Raw genomic sequence first — 19581 nt, 5'->3', positions numbered from 1 at the left:
AATCTAGGGACACTGACAGAAACAACAGCTGGAAGAAATAAAATCATGAAAGGTAAGAGGGAAAACACAGAAAAACCTAAAATGGATGTGAAAGGAAAGAGGTACACCAGGGACAAACAGCAGTGGGAGAAGGCAGTGAGAGGAAGCGATGCAGTGCCAGAATTGTCTGGCAGAAGCTTGTCCACTGCCTGTGCCCTGCCTCACTTTGCTGTCAGCTCTTCGTTTTTGCAAACACTGAATCTGCTCTTAGCTCTCATGCACTGTTCAGATATAACAAGCTGGAAAGGGAACAGATCAGCTCATTAATTCTTCTTGGGAAGGGTCTCTAGGCAGGAATTATTTTCTCCACCAACATCCATTCAATTACTTGCCTTCACACCAGTCAGATCTACAGGGATGTCTAACCCCATGTGCATCACTCATGCCTGCCTGCCCTGGACTCTTCTCTCCTGCCTTCTCAGTATAAAAGCCTCTCAGACCTATCCATTTCTTAATAATAATGACAACATGACAAAACCAATAACCTGCAGATATAAAATACATTTCATTTGCTTGCTTCATAAGACCCTGATAAGGCATCGTCCCTCACTTTTTGAGATCCTGTAGGAGATCTACAGGAGCTAATGAAAGAATCAGACAAGGCATCACTCATAATAAAAAGTGGTTTTAAAACATTCAGTGCCAAGAAGGAATTAGGCTGGAATATCCGCAGCCATTTCGAAGTTGTAAGAGGTGCAGCATCCATGTGGGGCGTGAGCTTGCAGATCTCAATTGTTCAATGTTTGTATGTGTTTTGTGCCTATAGAGCTAAAGGGCTGAGAAAAAACATTTTTCTTGAAGGGCAGAGACTTTTGAATGTCCCAGAGACATATTTTGGCAACCCCAAAGTCTGAGAGAGAATCATCTGGATGAAGATTAGGGAAAAAATCAGAAGCATGTTCTGGAGTAATGTGAACTGACACCATCTGTCTGCTTGAGTTCCCACTGTGGAGCAGGGGCTCACTGTAGGGCTCACAAGAAAGGGGGGAAAGAAATCCCAATAGAGGAGGAACTTCCCAAAATTGCACTCTTCTTTGAAGCAATACAAAGATCTAAAAATGCTGACTGAAAGTCCATTGTAGGGACTAGAATGACTGAAGAGAGGGAAACCCAAAAATTGAAAGCCTGGGGACCAAATTTTCCAAGAGGAGGTTGCAATTCTGACCACAACGTATCTGTGCATACAGCCCAAGGTAAGTGCTCACATCCATTTCTGTTACTGGACCTCTTAGCCAAGAAAAGAAAAGCAATTTAGCATGATAACTGGAACATGAGGTGTCCACCATCTCTTACAGCTACAGTGTTGACTAATGCCAGTGTTCCTCCATGTTTCCAGAAATGAAGGCAACATTATCAGAGGCTTCCTACCAGTAGCAGACAGCAGTTTGAACTCCTTCTTTGATTATTTTCTTCTTACAAAGCCTCCTGCCCTCGTCTTCACTACCTTCCCTCACCCTACAGACCTGCCCTGACATCTACCCCAGGCAGAAGAGTGTCTGTCCCACATCCTTTGTCAGGTGCCTCTGCCACACTGTGGGCAGGCTGTGCACATATCCAAGGTTTCTGTCCTTTGTACAGCCTTCTGGGACCAAGCCCTTCCCTCCCTCCAGTACCCACTTTATGTATGATGGGAGAAAGGAGCCTTTGCTGCATCCTCCTCCCTCCTGCTCACCAGCAGGAAGCTTTCACCAGGGAGAGGGAATCAGCCAGGGACACTGTTCTGATTCCTTTTGACAAGAAAGAAGATAACCTCCTACTAAGTTGATCAGACATGACAGTAAGAGCCCTGCCATCCAGGGGCTGGTGGGGATATTTGGCTGTGCTGTCCTGGGACCCAGGGAGTGCCAGCCATCACCCCATGCAGGCTGTGGGGCTGTGGGAAGCCAACCAGAGGCATGCCAGCAGTGGCAGTGTCAAACTTATGCTGTGCCACCTCACAAGGCAAACCCATGGTCAGGCCCTGCTCAGAGTGTGCCCACAGGGAAGGTTTTGCCTTCTGCTGAGATGCTCTTGCAACCAAGTCTTTATCCAAGTTTTAGTACAACCTGTGCCCTCAGGTGAGGGACTCAGAGCTGAGCTCAGCTCTCCTGTGGTGCATTGCACCCTCCTACCCCTCTTGCTGCTGCTGCCCAGCATTCAGGGGCTGGGGGACTGGGCCAGCCCAACTCTCACACGTGTGGGGTGAGTGAGAGCACCCTGCCAAGGCCATGCAGTTGTGCTCAGGCTGAATTTCACACCGTTCATGCAGGGCTATGGTTTTAGCCCACCGGAAAGCATCAGCAGGGAGGGCAGGGGACTTGGACTGGCAGCACAACATTGTGGGGGCTGGGGGGACTTCAAAGCTTTTAATTGGAAGCATCCTGGTACATTCTTTTGCCATGCAAGTCACTTCTCAACAGTGCCTGTGGGGTCCTGTCAGATGTAAAGGAGAAGGAGCCCCGAGCTCCTCCAATCTGACAAACCTCACCCGCCCCTTCCTCCTCCCCCTCAGACCGCGTCCCTCTGGGTATGGCTCTGTGGGCAGATAGACATGATCTGAATTCACTGCCTCTCCTGGCTGGGGTCCTCATACCTTCTATCTCCAGCCCAGCCTCCCTCCGCCCTCCAGCTTGGGGACATGGCTCAGGAAGGGAGTTCATCCCTGCAGCCTCTCTTCTCTGCATGGCTTTGCATTTGGGCTTTTTTTTTCCTTCTCTCTCTCATTAATTTTTAATTAAGGAGATGTCTCCTTCCCTGGTTGTAATGAATATCTGTGTGAAAGGCTTTTCATTTTTTATTAATATATACCTCTATGTATTTATCAATTTGCAGGAAATCTGTGCGTGTGTGTGAGCAAGTGTGTTTAAAACATCCCCCATTAATTTACTGCTATTGATTTTCTGGCGTGGATACAGCATATAGTATTCAGCATAGAGCTCCTCTGCAGGATATGTTAAAAGGCAGCAGTTTGGGTTGACAAAGGGCACTAAATGCAGTATGCGTCAAATAGACCATCGCTCAATGAAGTCACTTAGCTATTCAAAACATGTCCAGCCATCACTCAACCATTTGCACCAAGAACGGGGGAGAAATTCACGCTTCTTCCTGGACACAACCATTTCCAAACAGCAGCTTTAGCTTTCTTTGGTGAGAGACATCAAAACATACATAGTTTATTTCCCCCTTCCCCCTGCCTTCCACCTCCCAGTGCCGGGTTAAGAAAATCAGTTCTGCGGTACCCACTTGCCGTTCTCTCCCGACAGGGAGCTCCAGGCACACCCAGCTCCGGTAGACACCGGCAGACACTGATCTTATCCCTGGATGTCCATGAAACCCCGGCAGCCCACCGTCCAGCTGGAAGCTGATTCACAAACAGGGCTTTCACAATGGGCTGTAATGTGCGCCGCTGTTCTCTCACTCTCTCCTCACTACGTGTGTAACATAAACCACGCATTTACATCGGTTGCCCCTCTCCCTCCAGCACAGGCTGAAGACCACCTCCCCAGCCCACACGTACGCCAATAGCAGTACTCAGCAACACATATTTAAAAGCGAATCACTGGCCCCTCTTTTCTTTCCTCCTCCCTTTAGAATGTCTGATTCCAGAAGTTAGCTGCAGTGGTGTCTCTTCTGTCATCAGACATGTCACTGAGTTGCTGTTCAGTTTCACCACATCCGACTTCAGCTGATTTCTCCATTCAGAGACTTGTTTATTTTAAGTCTTTACCATAAGCCTTAAAAAAAAAAACCCCAAAAAAACCAACCCCCCAAACAACCCCCCCCTCCCAACAACAAACAAACTGGGGAAAAATGCCAGCCCCAAACCAAACCAATCAGTGGCCAACTAGACCCCTCTGCATCCTGCTCAGTGAGATGTGGTTGCCTACAGACATTACAAAATGCTCTGAACTCTGTTTGAGATGACTGGTATCGTTCTGTATGAGACATTTTGGATATAACCCCGTTGCTCTCTTTTTTCCTTCCTAAAGTGAACTAAATTGCATCCAAAGTGCTTTGCAATCATCTCTTCCCGACATTGCCCCTCACTCACAGTCCTGTCTTTGCAAATAAGGCATTTGCAAAGAGAGCAATTATTTCACTCTCTGGTTGCAGCCGGAGCACAGCAATAACACAGCATTTTGGCATTGCTTACCCAGGCAATACAAACAAGCTGAAGACAGGCAGACTGCACAGTTGCTTTTTGAAAGGATCTCTCGGTGGTTTTGTAACATTATTCCAGTTGGAGGGAGGAAGTGATTTTTCGGGGAAGGTGGGAGGGGGGAGGATGGGAAAGAAGGGAGAAGGGAACAGAACAGTGAATGTTTTGCCTGTCTTCTTGCCTCTGTGCTCTGAGTAACTGAGCCCACCACTCTCAATCCACCACGAAAGGAACAAAGTGAGAAAATGGTGGAATGTGGAGGGATTTATTGGGGGGAGAAGGGAGAAACGTGGGGTGGTGGGAGAGGAAAGGGTGGGGGGGTGTGGAGGTCCAGAATCAAATACCTTCCAGGCAGCAGGTTCTCCATAATCCAGAATGGGTCATGACTTCCTCGTTCTTTTTGCTGGTTTCGTTCTCACTGACAGTTTTAGTCTTGCAAACCCCTCTGGAGTAAAGCCAGTAGTCGGTCCCCACAGCTATGGTCATCAGGCTGAAGGCAGCGAAAGCACCAACGGTGGTTAAAAGCATCTGAACACCTCTGTCAAAGAGCCCCATAATTCTTCATTATACAAATACCCAACCGCCTTCTGATTCTTGGGGTGTGTGTGTTTAATAAAATAAAAGAATAATAATTCCGACTAATAATATAATGGGTATAGAGAGATAGATATCAAAAAAGGGAGGTAAGAAAGCCCACGGAAAAGAGTGTAAATTAGAAAGACCACACGGGAAGAGGCTTGCCTTTTAAATCGGAAACGTTCTGGTTGAAATATAAAAAAAGGAAAAAGGAAAAAGAAAAAAAAAAGAGAGAAAAGAACCAAGAAAAACCAAAGAAATAAAGAGAGAACCCCCCCCAAAATGAGACGCCTTAATCCCTTTTTCTAAAATTCTGGTCTCCAGTTTCCATATGTAATGGCTAATTTGGAGATGGCTTCCACAGTGAACAGGGGAGCAGCAGCAGCATCCTCAACACAATCTCTCATTATCTGGACCTAGACAGTTAGAGACTGTAAGAGCAGAGATGCAACCTTCAGTCTTCTTGCTTAGCTCTGCAGCCTGCGCCATGAAAATCCTTTTCCTTCCCAGTTATCTTCCTTGGGCTTTTTATTTTTTTTTTCCCGGCAGCGGCAGTCGCTCCAATCCTCTCTCACTTTTTCTTGCTTGCTTCTCCTTCCTTTTGCTCGCTCCTACCACCAAGCCAGAGTGCCCAGTATACTGTAAGCCCTTGATTTCAGCTGAACAGGTGCCGAGGTCTTGCCTCCCATGGCTTTTCCGCACAGCCGCGGCGCTCGCTCCCGGCGGAGGTGGGCGAGGAGAGAGGGGGGCTCCTGGAGGGGGGGGTTGGGGAGGGGGAGGAGGGGGACAGGCGCGGCGCCCCTCCCGGGCGGGGGGCGCGGAGCAGAGCCCGGCTGCGGCACCCCCTGCCCCGTGGCGGCCCCCGGCGACTCCCGGGCCCCGCTACTGCATCAAGCCGGCGGCGGCGGCGTTGGCGGCGCGGCGCTGGACGGCTCCCCCGCGGCGGCGGCGGCGGCGGCGTTGGGGTCGGTGTCGGTGTCGGCGCTGGCCGGCGGTGCTGCAGGACAGCTCCCCGGGCGGCGGGGCGGGCGGAGCGCTCCCGGGCCGCCGGTGCTGCAGGACAGCTCCCCGGGCGGCGGTGCGGTCGGAGCGCTCCGCGGCCCGCGGTGCTGAAGGACAGCTCCCTGCCCGCGCCGCCCGCCCTGCCCGCGCCGCCCGCGCCCCAGCATCCGCGGGCGGCAGCCGCCCTCCTCCTCCGCCCCGCTCCGCTCTGCGCGGGCAGGCACAGGCAGCAGGCAGGCAGCGAGGGGCGGGGGGGCAGCCTGCCCCCGCCCTGCGCCTCGCCCGCTGCTGCCGGCACCGGCAAGGGTCGCTCCTCCGGGGCCGCCGCCGCCGCGGAGCTCAGGGGAAGACGGCGCTGGGCTCTCCCTCGCTTACCGCCTTTCTCCCCCCACCGCCGCCCCCCAGCTCAGCCTCCTTCGCATCCCCGCCGTAGGTGCCCGAAGCTGCGAGTGCGACCTGCACACCGCAGCTAGACCCGCACAAAACTTCAGTCAGCCGTTTCTTTCCCCAAGAGGCGGGTGAAATGTAACGTGGAAGGGTAATTTAAAAATAAGCATGTATTTCTGCTCTTATTGCTGTTGTTATGATTTTTAAGTGCTTGCTCTTCACTCTTCTCGGGTTTGCTGCAAGTTGCATATGTCTTGGTGTTGCTCGTTTTCCGTCCCTCTGCCTCCCCCTGACCAGTGGTGTGTGGATCCCTGTATTCTTACTTTGTCTTTAGGGATTTCAGTGAAATCCCAGTGCCTGCTCCAAGAAGCAGACATTTTGGGAAGATTCTTCATGAGAAAGGACGATTTATGATAATTAGTATAATTTTGTTAGGGAAAGGAACCACCAAAATTGAATTCCTCCACCCCCTCAACCCTGGGAAAGCAATCCACCTTTCACATCCTCATTTTACACAGAAAGATGCATGAGCTGAATGGATGCAGACTGAAATCTATCACTGCTTAAGTTTTGTGTCAGACACAACCTGATAGTACAGGGAACACATATAAAATTGTGCAATACTGACATCTAAGTATGTCATAATCCTCTCTCCTTTCCTCAGCAGTATCATTACACCAGGTTAATTACATTAGTCACCTCCTGGTTCTATACATGTAGCTGCTCATTAATGCAACAATCATGAAGAAAAGAAATAATCTAATTCTTGATGCTACCGATTTTGTTTCTCTCTGATCAGATTCATTGTTCAGTGAAAAATGAGACCAGAAGATCTGCTTTAGGTTCACTGCTCTTCTATGCAGGGGAGCAGCGCTGGGGGAAGGGGAAGTTGAACCAGTTGGAGGGCTTCAGCCATGCTGCAATTTCATAACTCTAGTTATCTCTTCTCCCTACTCCCTCTCTACGTGCAAGCTGGGCCTGCCCTTCCAGGACAATCTGTCCCAGGACTCATGGACATGAAGGGCTCTACAGCAAGCAGTCAGGGGGCCACTGTCTGCCCTACAGACCCTTGATTATTTCCCCCATTTGGAGGGCACAATCCAGGCTGCCCTCACAGAAGAGACTGAGGTAGAGGTGTTTATCAGCAAGCACTCATGGTGTCCAGCTTCAGCCATATGCAAATCACCACCAGCAGGCAGAAAAGGCCTCGGGGAAGGCAGAAAAAGGGAGAGGTGGTAGGAGACAATGCAGGTTGAGACTGCTGAAAAAATTGTTGTGGACAAACAATACCTAGTTCATCTGGGGGAATCCTAGCCTTGACCTCTGCCACTGGAGCTGGGTGGGGGGTCCTTCTGTATCCTCAGAGCTGCTGAACAGCTGGGGATGAACAAGCTGGGGCAGGTGCATATTGTACTCCGCATTTTTAGTACTCTGAGTATAGGCTGCTGCAATATGGAGGATGGTAGTTTGTGGACAGGCTCTCTGAACTGTTGTCCTTGGTGCAAAGGAATTTGAGAGGCAGAGAGATGTGGAGAACACTTCTAAACTGGTCGGAGATTATGGCTCTACAGGGATGGCCTGTGTTGAGGAGGCTCCAAGAGGCTCTTAGCCGAAAAAGCTAAGGGGACTTCTCCTTCCCTTATATTTTGCCTAAAAGAAGGAAGGGATCCTGAAGAGGGAAACCATAAGGGAAGAATTAATAATTCTTGTGACTCTGAGCATTTTCTTTTTGTGTTAGTGGTTGTTCCTTTCCAACCCCATCCCAATATTAAAACCTTCTCATTCTTCAAAGAAGGATAGAAAGTCTGGGCCAGAAGTCTGAAAGATTCTGAAGAAGAAAAATCTTCATTTGGTTATTCTTGCACTTAAATCCATCAGGCACAAACATCTCATGTATGGACAAGAAAACCACTCTGGAAATCTGGACCTCATACTCATACCCTCATAGGAGGGTTGGCTCCTCAGTCACTCTGTACTCTCAAATAAGTGTATTACAGCAATAAGAGAAGGGCATGTTCTCCCCAGAGAAATTGCAGTGTAAGAAGGCCATACTTGCAGGGTGGCAATTTCTATAATCTCTGGCTAAGAGGAGTCAGACCTATGAGAGCTCAGCACATGTCAGGATCAGAACTAAACATGGCTTCCTGCCTCACACTTCCCAATTTCCAGAAATAATTCTCTTCCTGCTACCCTACTTATATACTCTTAGACTGTTCACAATAATCCCTCTACAGTTCTAAATGCCACAGGAGAAGAATGGAACAAAGCAATGCAAATGCCAGACTGTCCTGTGTGACTGCTTGTGCTGTGGTTAGATGCTGTGCTGAGATTTCGTCTTTCCTACAAAGAATCATTAAAAATTATAATACAAAACAAGAATACAGAATAAAACCACAGTGGCAGATTTTTACAAGTCGCATCTTCTGAATAGCGCAACACAGAATGACATCTACAGAAGAGTAAGGAGAGAGAAATTAATAGTCTGGAGGAAATAGAGAGATTTTAAATTACATTTTAAATTACTTGAAATGAGAAGTTGATGAGACAGGGAGCCACAGGAAGTCTGCTTCCAATGGCAAGCCAAGAGTGCTGCTATTTGTGGAGAGAAGGGGCAGTGCTGTAGGAAAAAAAGGGGCATGAGAAAGATGCAGGAAGCGAGATGAAGGGCACAAAGTCGGAAGCAACTCCATGGGATGGTAATGAGACTGAATAGTGTTTGCGGATTGAGTGCTGCAGTGAAGCTCTTTGGCACATAGGATAAAATCAAACAGCGATAGTGTATAAAAATTGGATCTAGGAATCTTCATCCTGGGGAGGCCAGCTGAGAAGGAGCTGTTGTAATGAGATGTAAAAGAGATAGAGTTGATGCAGCTGCATTTGCAGGCAGAGCAGAGGTGTTAATGGGGAAATGCACCAGCAGAGGAGATGTTAGAAAAAACAAACTGGGCTTAGGGTGATAATCATAGAACTGGAAGCCAATGGAACAGAGAAGAGAAAAATGAGATACGGCATATAAAGAGAATTAAAATGTAAGATATTTCACTGGAGAAGAAAAAAGTCACATATCTGTACTGTTAGAAAAGCAGATGGGGTGATCAGAGCAGTCATCACTGACATCCAAAGCTGAGGGTCCCAAAGTACTTCAGAAACATTCTCATCAAAGTTGCATGCTGGTGGTTTTCTTAGACCAGTTCAACAAACTAGCAAGCGATGGAAAGAAGATTTGTGGGTTTTGCTGGAGAATCGCAGGTGAAGGAGGTAGAGATGGAGATGATAGACATAGGAAGATACATGCAGATGGAAAAAGCCTCACTGGTCCTCTCTTCTTATGTTCAGGTTCATGTAACTTCAAGATCAACTACAATTAAAATGTCAGACATTCAATACTACAGCAAAGTCATCTCTAGTGTAACCCTGTGACCAGAAACTAAAGGAGAAGGGAGATACAGGATATGGAAGTCTGTCAATTAAAATGAGCAGATTTCCATGCAAAATGGGTGTGCGTGCTGCCCTGAGAGTGCCTAAAAACACCTCTTGTGATAGACAGGAGTGGAGTCTGGCAGGCACCAAGTATGAGGTTCCATTGCTGCTACACAGAAATCCCTCAGTTTCTCACTCATGTCCTCTTCCAAGCTAAATCTTGTACAAATGGTCCATTTAGCCTCACAACACTCCTACAAAGTAACATGTTCATTAGTTTGCAGAGGCACTGAGGCACCACAAAATCCAGAACATATTCATAAAGTACACCAAAGTGAAAGCGTTTGTGCTGATTTTAGTGGGATCTGGGTGCTGTTACAAATGAATTGGGTACCCATGGGTACCCAAGATAACTGTTTCAGATCGAGTCTTGAAGCTACAACTCCCGTGCTTTCCATGTGAGACTCCTTTTCCCTTTTTTTTTACACAACCTTTTCTTCCATTGAATGGTGTATTTGAACATGGCTGGGAAACCAAAAGTGTCCTCTCATGAGCCCTGAGGGTTGTATTCTGCAAAAAAGGAATGCCTTCCTTCCCTGTTCAGAAGAGGTAGTTGGAGAAGACTGAGATACCCAGGATGAATTTTCCGCCATGATGAGTTGCTGGGATGTGAACTGTTTTGCCTCCCTTTCTCTTTCCATGCCATGCTAAGGTTTGTATGTACAGCAGCCTCCTAATCAATATAAATAGAAAAAAATCAATACCTGCAACCCATTAGCTCTAACAGAAGGCAGGCTGCTAACAAGTCATTCTAGCTGGAATTCTAGTATTTGGTAAAGCTCTCTCAGTGAGGATATATGCATATGTAAATATATATATATATACATACATATATATATACACAAACCGAATATGACTAGCAGAGAATATAAGTTGTGAGAACATTCCCCCTCCCACCAGCATGTCTACCCCTATGTATTTACATAAGTATGCTAAACTAAAGACACTCTTCCCCACTCAGATGCTGTGCCTCATACTTATCCTCTCCAGAACACACATTTTTCTACACTTAATCTATAATCCCAGGCTACCTTCATGTTGGACTATCTTGTGTGTACATAAAAACATGCCTCTACATTCCCTTACCCCTGCATTAACCACACACCATAGAAATCCAGCTTGAGATTCACTTATGCACAAGCATACAGCCATTGTTTCTCCTTTGCTGTATCCCCAGATCCTTCATGGAAATACTCTTTTTAGTTCACATTCATATACAAAGCCAGGCACAGACAGTTCCACTGACATCTACATATATCCAACCCTAAAAGTATATTCCAGGCAACAAAAAGTTGATGAAAAATTTTTGGCACAGGTTTTGTAGTCAGAATCTGCTCCAGGGCTTAAGGCACAGGGAAGAGTCTCTAGAATGGATCAGAGAGGCAATGGATCTCACTGCCCATTGTGCCTGAAATACGGGCACCAATAACTATGTTGCCCCCAGTAAAGCCTTTGTCCATTTATCCACTGACTGTAACTAGATTAGACCGTCACTCCTGATTTGTCTCTTGTGGAAGGGGTGGTTGGTTTTTCCTGGTCAACTTCGGAAAATCCAAATTAAAAGCAGTCATAATTTCTTGACAAACAGTTTTATGAAACTCTCCTGAGGAAATGCATATGGGCTGTGGTTTGATTCTTCAAGAAAAAAGAAAAAAAAGCCTATTTCCATGTAAACATAGTAATCAGAAAATTGCAAAGAATAAGTCAAAAAAGAGTAAGGCCTTACTTTTTTCTAAAGGCTTTCAGAATCTTGTTGGAAGCATCAGTGCAATGATAAATGCTGAGGTAAAGGTGAGGTGTACAGTGAGGATGGTTTCTGTTGACACTGATCGATATCCTGTGGTATCAGTCTTCCATTCAGTGTAAAGGGCACAGATGGGGACAGACAACAGGATCCTGTGCAGACGCATCTATTCAGTATCATCATTTAAAGCCACAATCCGGCCCTAATATGAGCTTTTGCCACCTAGACCTCTGCAGCCACAGAGGCATTACTGGGGCTTCCTCCACGGACAGACTTGCTCTCCTAGGTCTGGTGGTACTGGCACAGACAGTACCGCAAGACCACTATGCAAACTTTCATCTTTAGGATACCCTGAGCTTTTCTTCTGTCAGATAGTTTAGGGTATTGGGGCAGGAATATTAGACATTTAACTTATCTGATGCTCAGTAGTATATCAGGGTTAAAAGGATTCTTGAAGGAACATCCCAAGAAAAGCAAGAGAAATGGTTACTGTCTAAGAAAGGCTATTTCATCCTATGAATTTTTGGAGGGACAAATTGAGAGCAGCACATATCATAGCACCTATTCATGAGTTCAGTGAGTTGGCATTCTAGGAGAATTCAGAATCACCATATCCCACTGAAGCCAGAAACAGATTACCAATTTTAATGTGAGAAGGATTTACTTCTGTAGTCCCACATAGTCAGGGAGGTATCGAGGTGTAAAAGTACCTAAGACACTGTTTCAGAGCAAGTTAGCTGATACATTGTGACCACAGAGCTCTTGTATTGTATGAATTCCTAGGATTTGTTTTCACATTACCATTGTAATGGCTTTGGATCCTCCAAGTGAATTCCTATAGAGGAAGTAGGTTAAACATCAGATTAAGTCAGTCAGATGCTAGACTAGAGCATTATGGTGATGCATAGAAGAGTACTCCATGGATAGAAATTGTCAAGAGGTGGTATTCTCTGCCATGGGAATAAAGGCCCACTTTAAAAAAGGAAGCAAAACACGTAAGTCTATTTAGGCTTCTAACTCCATGTTTAGACAGTGAGGAACTGTCCTGATTTTAAGTTGTGCTAAGCAGTCAGCACCTCTCATCGAATTTAGAGAGATGTCGGGGCTCCAAACACCTCTGAATATCTAGATTTCTATTTTGATGTTTTAATGTCATTTAACAGAGTAGCTTTGATCTCATAAACCAATAAATTTCTTAACAGAAGTTAAATCGAAAATCCCAAGGCCAAATGGTGGGTTCATCAGTATTTGACACTTTCAGTCATTTACTGCAGCTACTGAACACTTTTGAAAATTTCTGGGAATGATCAGAAAGCGGTGTTTATTTATATGGTGGAAAATGATGGGAAGTGAGGAGCCTACTGCAGGGCAAAACAATTCCTAGCACTGCACTTGGCTCATACAGCTCCACCAGACCACATCATCAAAGCTCAGGGCCTTGATGGTGCCTCTCTGCCACTGTGTGGGTCTCTTTGGCAGCTGACCCCAGCAGAGGCTGACCAACCACTCCCCCGTCCTCCAAGAGTGTGGGATTATGGGATCTCCTTTGTGCTTCTCTAATTTGTTTGCTCAGTTATTGTCCTCTTTGACACAGTGAGCAAGCCAGGCAGAGGATGCAGGGAAGCGTTTCTCAGCTATGCTCTGCAATCCATAGCAGAGACATGGGAACATACACAGGAGTAGGCAGCTCAGAGCAGCAGAAAGGCTGTTTTTCCCCTGGGTTACGAAGGCGGCTGGGAGATGAGCAATTCCCTGTGCAAAGCTGGTCCTCCTCCCATGATCATCACTACTGCATTCTCTGACAGGACCCTTTTCCTGTGTCTGTTAGATAAAACTATTCATTTGCCATCTTTCCACTAGCCAGTCAGAAATGACAAAACACTTCTCTGTTTCACAGACCATTGGGACTCTTCTCTGCAACTGACCTATATTGGTTATAAGCTTCATTTGTTCTGGCCTGCACTCCTCTCTCTTCTCCCACATGGAGTACATGCACTGCTCCTCCCCCTCAAACAAACACCTTTACACATCCAAGGACATTGTAAAAATAAAATGATCACAACCTGGCCCTCTGGGAACCTTGGTTTTACAGTTTGTCCCACTCTGATGCCAACAGAATTCACAACCCAGTTCAAGAGAGACAGACAGTGAGTGAGAGAAAGCAGGCAGACATGCACACAGACAGAAGGAGATGGAGGAATCAGGGAGAGAGAAAAGGAGCAGAAGAAAAGAAACAGGGCTCCTAGTCTAGAACACAATGGAGAAAGGGGGATGGAGTTATAGGGACAATATATAACTTAAAATTATAGAAAATTGAAGGAGGAGAGAAAGAAGTAGATGGAAAAAACCCCAGGAAAGTATAGAAGAGAAAAGAAATGGTCAAAGGGAACAGGGGGAGGTCAAGTCAGGCAGCAAAGCAAAGTAGTGTCTGTGAAACTAGGCAGAAAAATAAGAAGGTGCTTGTGAATCTGGGCACTACTTTTTCATGTCTCCTTTTCTATTGTGAGTACACTATAAGGAAAAGGACAAGAGGAAAGGGAAAGGAGGATAAATAAATACCTGAACTGCCATCTTAAACAGCTTCTAATAGTCAAGCAGATATGCTTGAAATAGACAGTCCACAGGTAGCAAACAGTCAGGCACAAATTGCAGTTCAGCAGGTAGGAAACAGTCTGCACTAGCATAGTGGCATTTACATTCCTGGGTCCACTGGGTCTCTCTGTGCACTGGCAGTGAGCCCTGAATGCATAAAAATGCTTCTGTTTAGTACTGGGGATTTGTGCTCTGATGGCTGCCCTGCATCCTCTCTCAGGTTCCAATAAGAAAATCTCAGCCCCAAACATACAAGTGCAGCTAGTCTCCCTTCTTTTCATCCAAATCCCTTCCTCCCCACTGCCTGATGTCAGCTTTCATTTGCACTCCAAGGGTTCACCTCTATCTAGCCTTGTTCTTTTGTTGCTCTGCTCTCTCCTCTTTCCTTATGGCTCCCCTCCTCACTCCCATTCATTCAGCTCACCCTTATACAGGCCTATATAAACACACATACACAGAATTTATCTCCACCTCTGTAGTTATCCACTTACCTATGAGTGTAGTACCTGGCTGGCACACTTCTCTCTCCCACAGACAATCCACTGATTTCCACACCACAACCCTGCCAAATCTGCTGTTTTTCCTTCCTTCACTGCCTTTCTCTTGCTGCCCCCCAGCCCGTCTGCTTCTTTGTCTCTCCCTGCACAGTTCTTTATGTTTTTCCCTCTCTTCAATCCATTCTTCTTCCTTCTCCCCAACTCTGCCCATCTGTCTGTCTGTCCCTCCTGCCCACAGTTCTCTCCAGCTGATACACATGTACCCCAGTGTCTCTCTCCCCTTCTCCCCCTGCCACATTTCATTTCTTTGTGTCTCCTACACACCCAGGCCCACACTTGCTCCCTCCCATACTGAGAGGAGGCAGCAGCAAAGAATTTGCTGCTGACCGCTGCATTGCTAGGAGGCAAACACATGGCCGGCCTTGTGCAGGCCAGTTTCTGCCTGAGTGCCCCAAGTCACATATCCCCAGCATCATCTCCAGCACTGGGAAAACAGATGGTATAATAAATGAGCGCAGTCTGATAAAAGGAGGAAGGGGTGCCTGCCTCGGATGCTCCTCACCCGCACAGAGACACACATCCGACACGGGCACAGCCCTCTCGCTCCTGTACCAGTCCAGCTTTGTGCCAGAACTAGCCAGCTGAACAGGACACAAGCTCTTCCCCAGCACCAGACGGAAAAGAGAGGGGTAGGAGAAGGTGGTAGTGGATAGAATGACCAGTGGCTATTTTTCTGACCACAGCTTCTAATCCTGGAAAGCAAAGTACATGGGAGGAAATAAGCAGTCTTAAGGTCACGGGAGGGCTGGTATCATGGGAGATATAGCAGAATTGTGGGGACATATAAGATTTCCACATGCAGAGACAGGAGGAAAAAGGCAAGAGGCATGGACAGGGAAGAGGAATCATGTATCAAAATAGCTGTGAACCAAGATGGCATTCAGGGATCACTCTATCTCAGTGAAGAGGGAAAGGAACCTATTGACAATCTTAGCTGTGAGGTCCATCAAGAGCAGTGACACACTCTGCTCAAAAGGGACAGAAATCAGAGTGCAGGGCTTGCATTACTCTGCTTTTGCTCATACCAGAACCATCCTTCTGCTCTTATCCAGTTCCATGACATTGTCCAAGAATACTCCTTTACCTCTTCCTTTACCTCCCCAGATACCTCTATCCAGACACTTGCAGCATCCTTTCCTCCGCATTTACCTGTTAGAAGAAACCCATACTTGCTACTCTTTTCAAACCCACCACAATTCCTTTCTCAACTAACATTTTCACATTCATTGCAGCCACTCTTTGCTGACAACAGCACTGAAAAGTATTACCTTAACCCTGCAAGACATCTTTCCTAAATATACTGTTTTGCTGTGCCTACAAGCTGATTTCATGCCTGATGTTTCAACTATAACCTGAATCTCAACACCTCCAGTTTTGCAGTCCTCAAACTGAAGCCACTCAACATCACAGAAACAAAGTCCTAGATATGGCACACAATGGCCACACATAACTGTTAGACTAAGAGAGAACAATGCTTAACAGGACTCAAAATTGATTAGTAAAAGCAGAGAAGGGAAATGAATGCAAAAAATATTCCTTCCATCCTTTCTGCTGTATGAACTGATTGTGAAGTTGTGAGATATCAATGCTCAAGTTGTAGTGGGCATTTCTGCCTGGCCAGGTGGAGGTGCAGGTTCTCTTTCCACTCCCTGAATGTATTCATGATGCACCATCACAATTAGGCATAAATGTATGTGTTGTCGCCCACTCTCCCCCTCCCCAACATCCCCCCAGAAAAATTAAAAAATGTTTAAGCAGTAAAGTCATGATAATTTCTGGCAAAGGAAAATAGAGATAGTGGAGATAGCACTGGAATTAATTTGTGTTTTAAATGTGTTTATGAAGATATGTGGGCATCAATTGTAGATATCTAATTATCTCCAGAAATTCCCTCAGAAGAGCTGTACTCAAAATGAATTTCCAACATCTCTTCACACTCTTCCACTCTGATAGTCTGATAGTGCCCTCAGCATACCTATTCTATTTTTTCTGGTCTCACCTGGATATGCTGTCTCCAGCCACTGCTGCTCACAGCATCACAGCTTACTGTTCTTATCTCCCCACACTATTCCTAGGTTTATCATTCTGGATTCTTGCTACTGCCCTTTCAAATTCCAGTGTCAACCCTGTCACACAGACTTTAACTCTTCCTGCCTTGTTCTAATGCAGGCCCTACATCTTCAACCTAAACTGATGGCTACCAGTGACCTTCCTCATCATGGCTCTGAATTCCCCTGTCTGCCCTTGGCCCTGAGAGCTTGGCCCTGAAAATCTCCTTTCAGTTATTTATTCTTACCACTTGCCCTTCCACCTGCAAGGTCATCCAGCTCTACCCTGTAGCCTCATTTTCCCTCAGTGGTTCATGCAAAAATTACTTTTCCTCCCACTTCATTTCCGTACAACATTCTAAAAGACAGGAAAATCCTTAGGTTTTCCCAGCCTTAAATCCCACCATCCCAATCTGCTTCAGCAAATCCTTTGGGCTCTTCATGAAGAAATACACACCTACACATTTCCTACTTCCTATTTCCTGTTCCCCTACTGCTCCTGCACATTTTCCCTGTCTGGGACACAGAAGTCAATCACTTCTGCCTTTTATACCCTTTCCCTCACAGTTCCTAACTTGCAGCCCTCATATTGGCTATTTTTCTTCTACTTGTGCAGAAAGATTATAGGCTCCATTTATCTCCAATTGAGGTATATCTGGCTGGAGGGAAACTCATCAAACTGACCCCATCCCTGACCCCAGATTGACAGGTAGGGTCTGTCACATTTCCCTTTTAAACATTCCCAGGTTAAATCTCAGAGACCAGGAAAGGGAGCAATTCTAAGCTTCTCTTGACAAACAGCTCTAGGGGAGGAAATATGTGAAGCCGTGACAGAAAAACAAAAGACCTCCAAGGAGTTAAAAAACCCTACCAAAAATTCCCACCAAAACCCCAGGTTAGAAGGAGAACAGCCAGTGCCTGACAAAGTTACACTGCAGCAAGCTCCAAAGAGCTGAGATGAGGCTGCCAGGACTGAGCTGGTGGTCTCCTGCCAGGAAATTGCACTCTAGACTGAGCAACATACCTATCTCTCAGGTGACTTTGACAGGGAGTCACAACAGCTAAAGAGCCCTGAAAAGACTCAAGACTGAGTAGCTCTCTTCTTCCTCCCTCCCCCAAGCATTGTTGTTCCGGGTCAACAGAGCCAAGGGCAACTGGCACAGAAGACATTGTTCTCCAGGCAAAATGACAGCAGGAGGAGGAAATAGGACACGAGAAGTAGAGAGATGATGTGCCCTTAGGCCAAAAGAGATGTGGGGGCCAACATGGCCCTTGAAGTGCTCCTGCTCTGACTCCACCTTTGCTGCAGAAGGTCTGAGAAGTCCCTCAGCCCTAGGTTCCACATAGTACCATCTGCAAGATGGAAAAATTACTTATTAAGAGCAAGTAGAGGTGGATGTTGTCCAGCAAGGAGCAGATATGAGATAGGGAAAGAACTGAGAATGCATGGGGAGAGAGGGGTCCCATCACAGAAGTGTCAATAATAGGGGTATCTTCCTGCCACTAGCATATAATCAGCCATCATGCTGCTGACTTTGTGCAGGCAGATGAGACCGTAACTGCAAGCAAGTGCCATCTGAACATCATAGATACAGCAATTATTAAAAACAGAGCACAGCCTTGGGTTGCGTAAGGACCCCCACAGATCTGCATAAGCACAGAAAGCAGTTGCTGCCTCCAGAACAGAAATGCAGTGTTTTCCCTGCTGTCAGCACCTGCATCAGGCTCCCAGTTTCTCTTGAGATATAGCTCTTAATTGGGATAGATTGTACGTTTTCTGCTGCAGCCCAGCCCAGCTCCCAGTTTAATTGCTAGTTTATGACTTAGCCTGTTTTGTGCTTTCCATGCTACTTCTTTCCTCACTTAATCTAATAGAATTATAGAAAGTATTGCTGGGAGGACCTCAGGAGGCCACACAGTTTATCCTTCTGCCCCAAGGCAGTATTTCATTTTCAACAACATCATGTGTCTTTTGCTATCAGGTCAGATCAGTCCAAGATGTATAGTGGGTAAAGAAATGAAGCTTACCCAGGGGAGTCAATTGGCATAAAAGACTAAATCCAGCTCTTTAAGTCACTGAAGTTATATCAGAAATAACCCTGGTCCAAATGGTGTCACTTATCAGATGAATCTTTTAAAAGATGTCCTTTCTTAAGTTTAAAGTCTTTAAATGAACAAATCTCCAAAAGAAACTGTTTTGACAGCCCCATTTCAGTATATTTAATGCTTCATTATGAACAGCAGTGACCACTCCATTGTTAAGACTCAACAGATCTTATCAGTGTGATCAGCTTTGAAACTCCTATTAATTCCCACAATAAAACCTGAACTTTCTGGAATTTTACAACCTGAATTTCACTACACAGTAGACTATGTCTGCCAAGACAAAACAAAACCCATTAAAGCATCTTTAATATGACAACTTTACACAAACAAATTTTCAGTAAAATTTCAGAATGTCAGACAGCTTCTTAAGGCTTTTTTTACAAGATAATTTGACAAAAAATTCCATTTTTGTTTCCTTTCGTCTATTAATCTAAGAAGAAATGTCTTGCAGCCTTGGGAATAGATAATGCAGAAATTAGAAGGATAAAAATAAATAAGCTGGTGATGTATCAAGCTAAGTAAAGCAGGGCACAAGTGTAACAGAGATTCTGTGCAGACCCATGAGGACCAAAGGAAAGGTAAGGAGGGATTCCACGGAGGAAAGAAATGATTTTGTCTAATCAAAAAAGCAAGCAGGAAAAAGGACTACATATCCATTAAAATCAGGTAAAGGCCTGTTTGTTTCCTTCCCCTTCTTTTGAAATTTCAGTTCTGGTTGTGCTGGGTCCTTTCTGTGTTCTAACACTCATGCTGAGCACCGGCAGGACTGCACAGCTGGACAAAGCAGGAGAGCTGTAGGAAGACAACAAGCTTCCTGGTCAGCAGACAGGCTTTCTGTCTTCCTCCCACTGCTCTCCACAGCATCTGCAATTCAGACTGATGCTAAGCCTATAAGCAGCAAACACACATCCT

At 46.0% G+C, this 19581-nt stretch overlaps 1 protein-coding gene across 2 annotated transcripts in view; it reads right to left on the bottom strand.

Moving 5' to 3' along the window:
• CACNG2 (calcium voltage-gated channel auxiliary subunit gamma 2) overlaps positions 1-5523 on the bottom strand; it is a 52848-nt gene extending 47325 nt beyond the window's left edge. Inside the window, exons 1-2 of one of the 2 annotated variants that reach the window (XM_033058150.2) lie at positions 5206-5522; positions 4522-4667 (exon numbers count right to left, since the gene is read on the bottom strand). In XM_033058150.2, the coding sequence (XP_032914041.1) occupies positions 4522-4663 (142 nt within the window). In that variant the 5' untranslated portion in view covers positions 4664-4667; positions 5206-5522. Of the gene's footprint in view, positions 1-4521 lie in introns of both variants that reach the window. The other variant, XM_033058149.2, reaches the window with a different exon arrangement.
• Between the last annotated feature and the right edge of the window lie 14058 nt (positions 5524-19581).

Source organism: Catharus ustulatus, chromosome 4 (assembly GCF_009819885.2).
Source record: "Catharus ustulatus isolate bCatUst1 chromosome 4, bCatUst1.pri.v2, whole genome shotgun sequence".
NCBI lineage: Eukaryota > Metazoa > Chordata > Aves > Passeriformes > Turdidae > Catharus > Catharus ustulatus.
The sequence above is the reverse complement of the archived record's forward strand: the minus strand, read 5'-3'. Positions and strand labels throughout refer to the sequence as shown.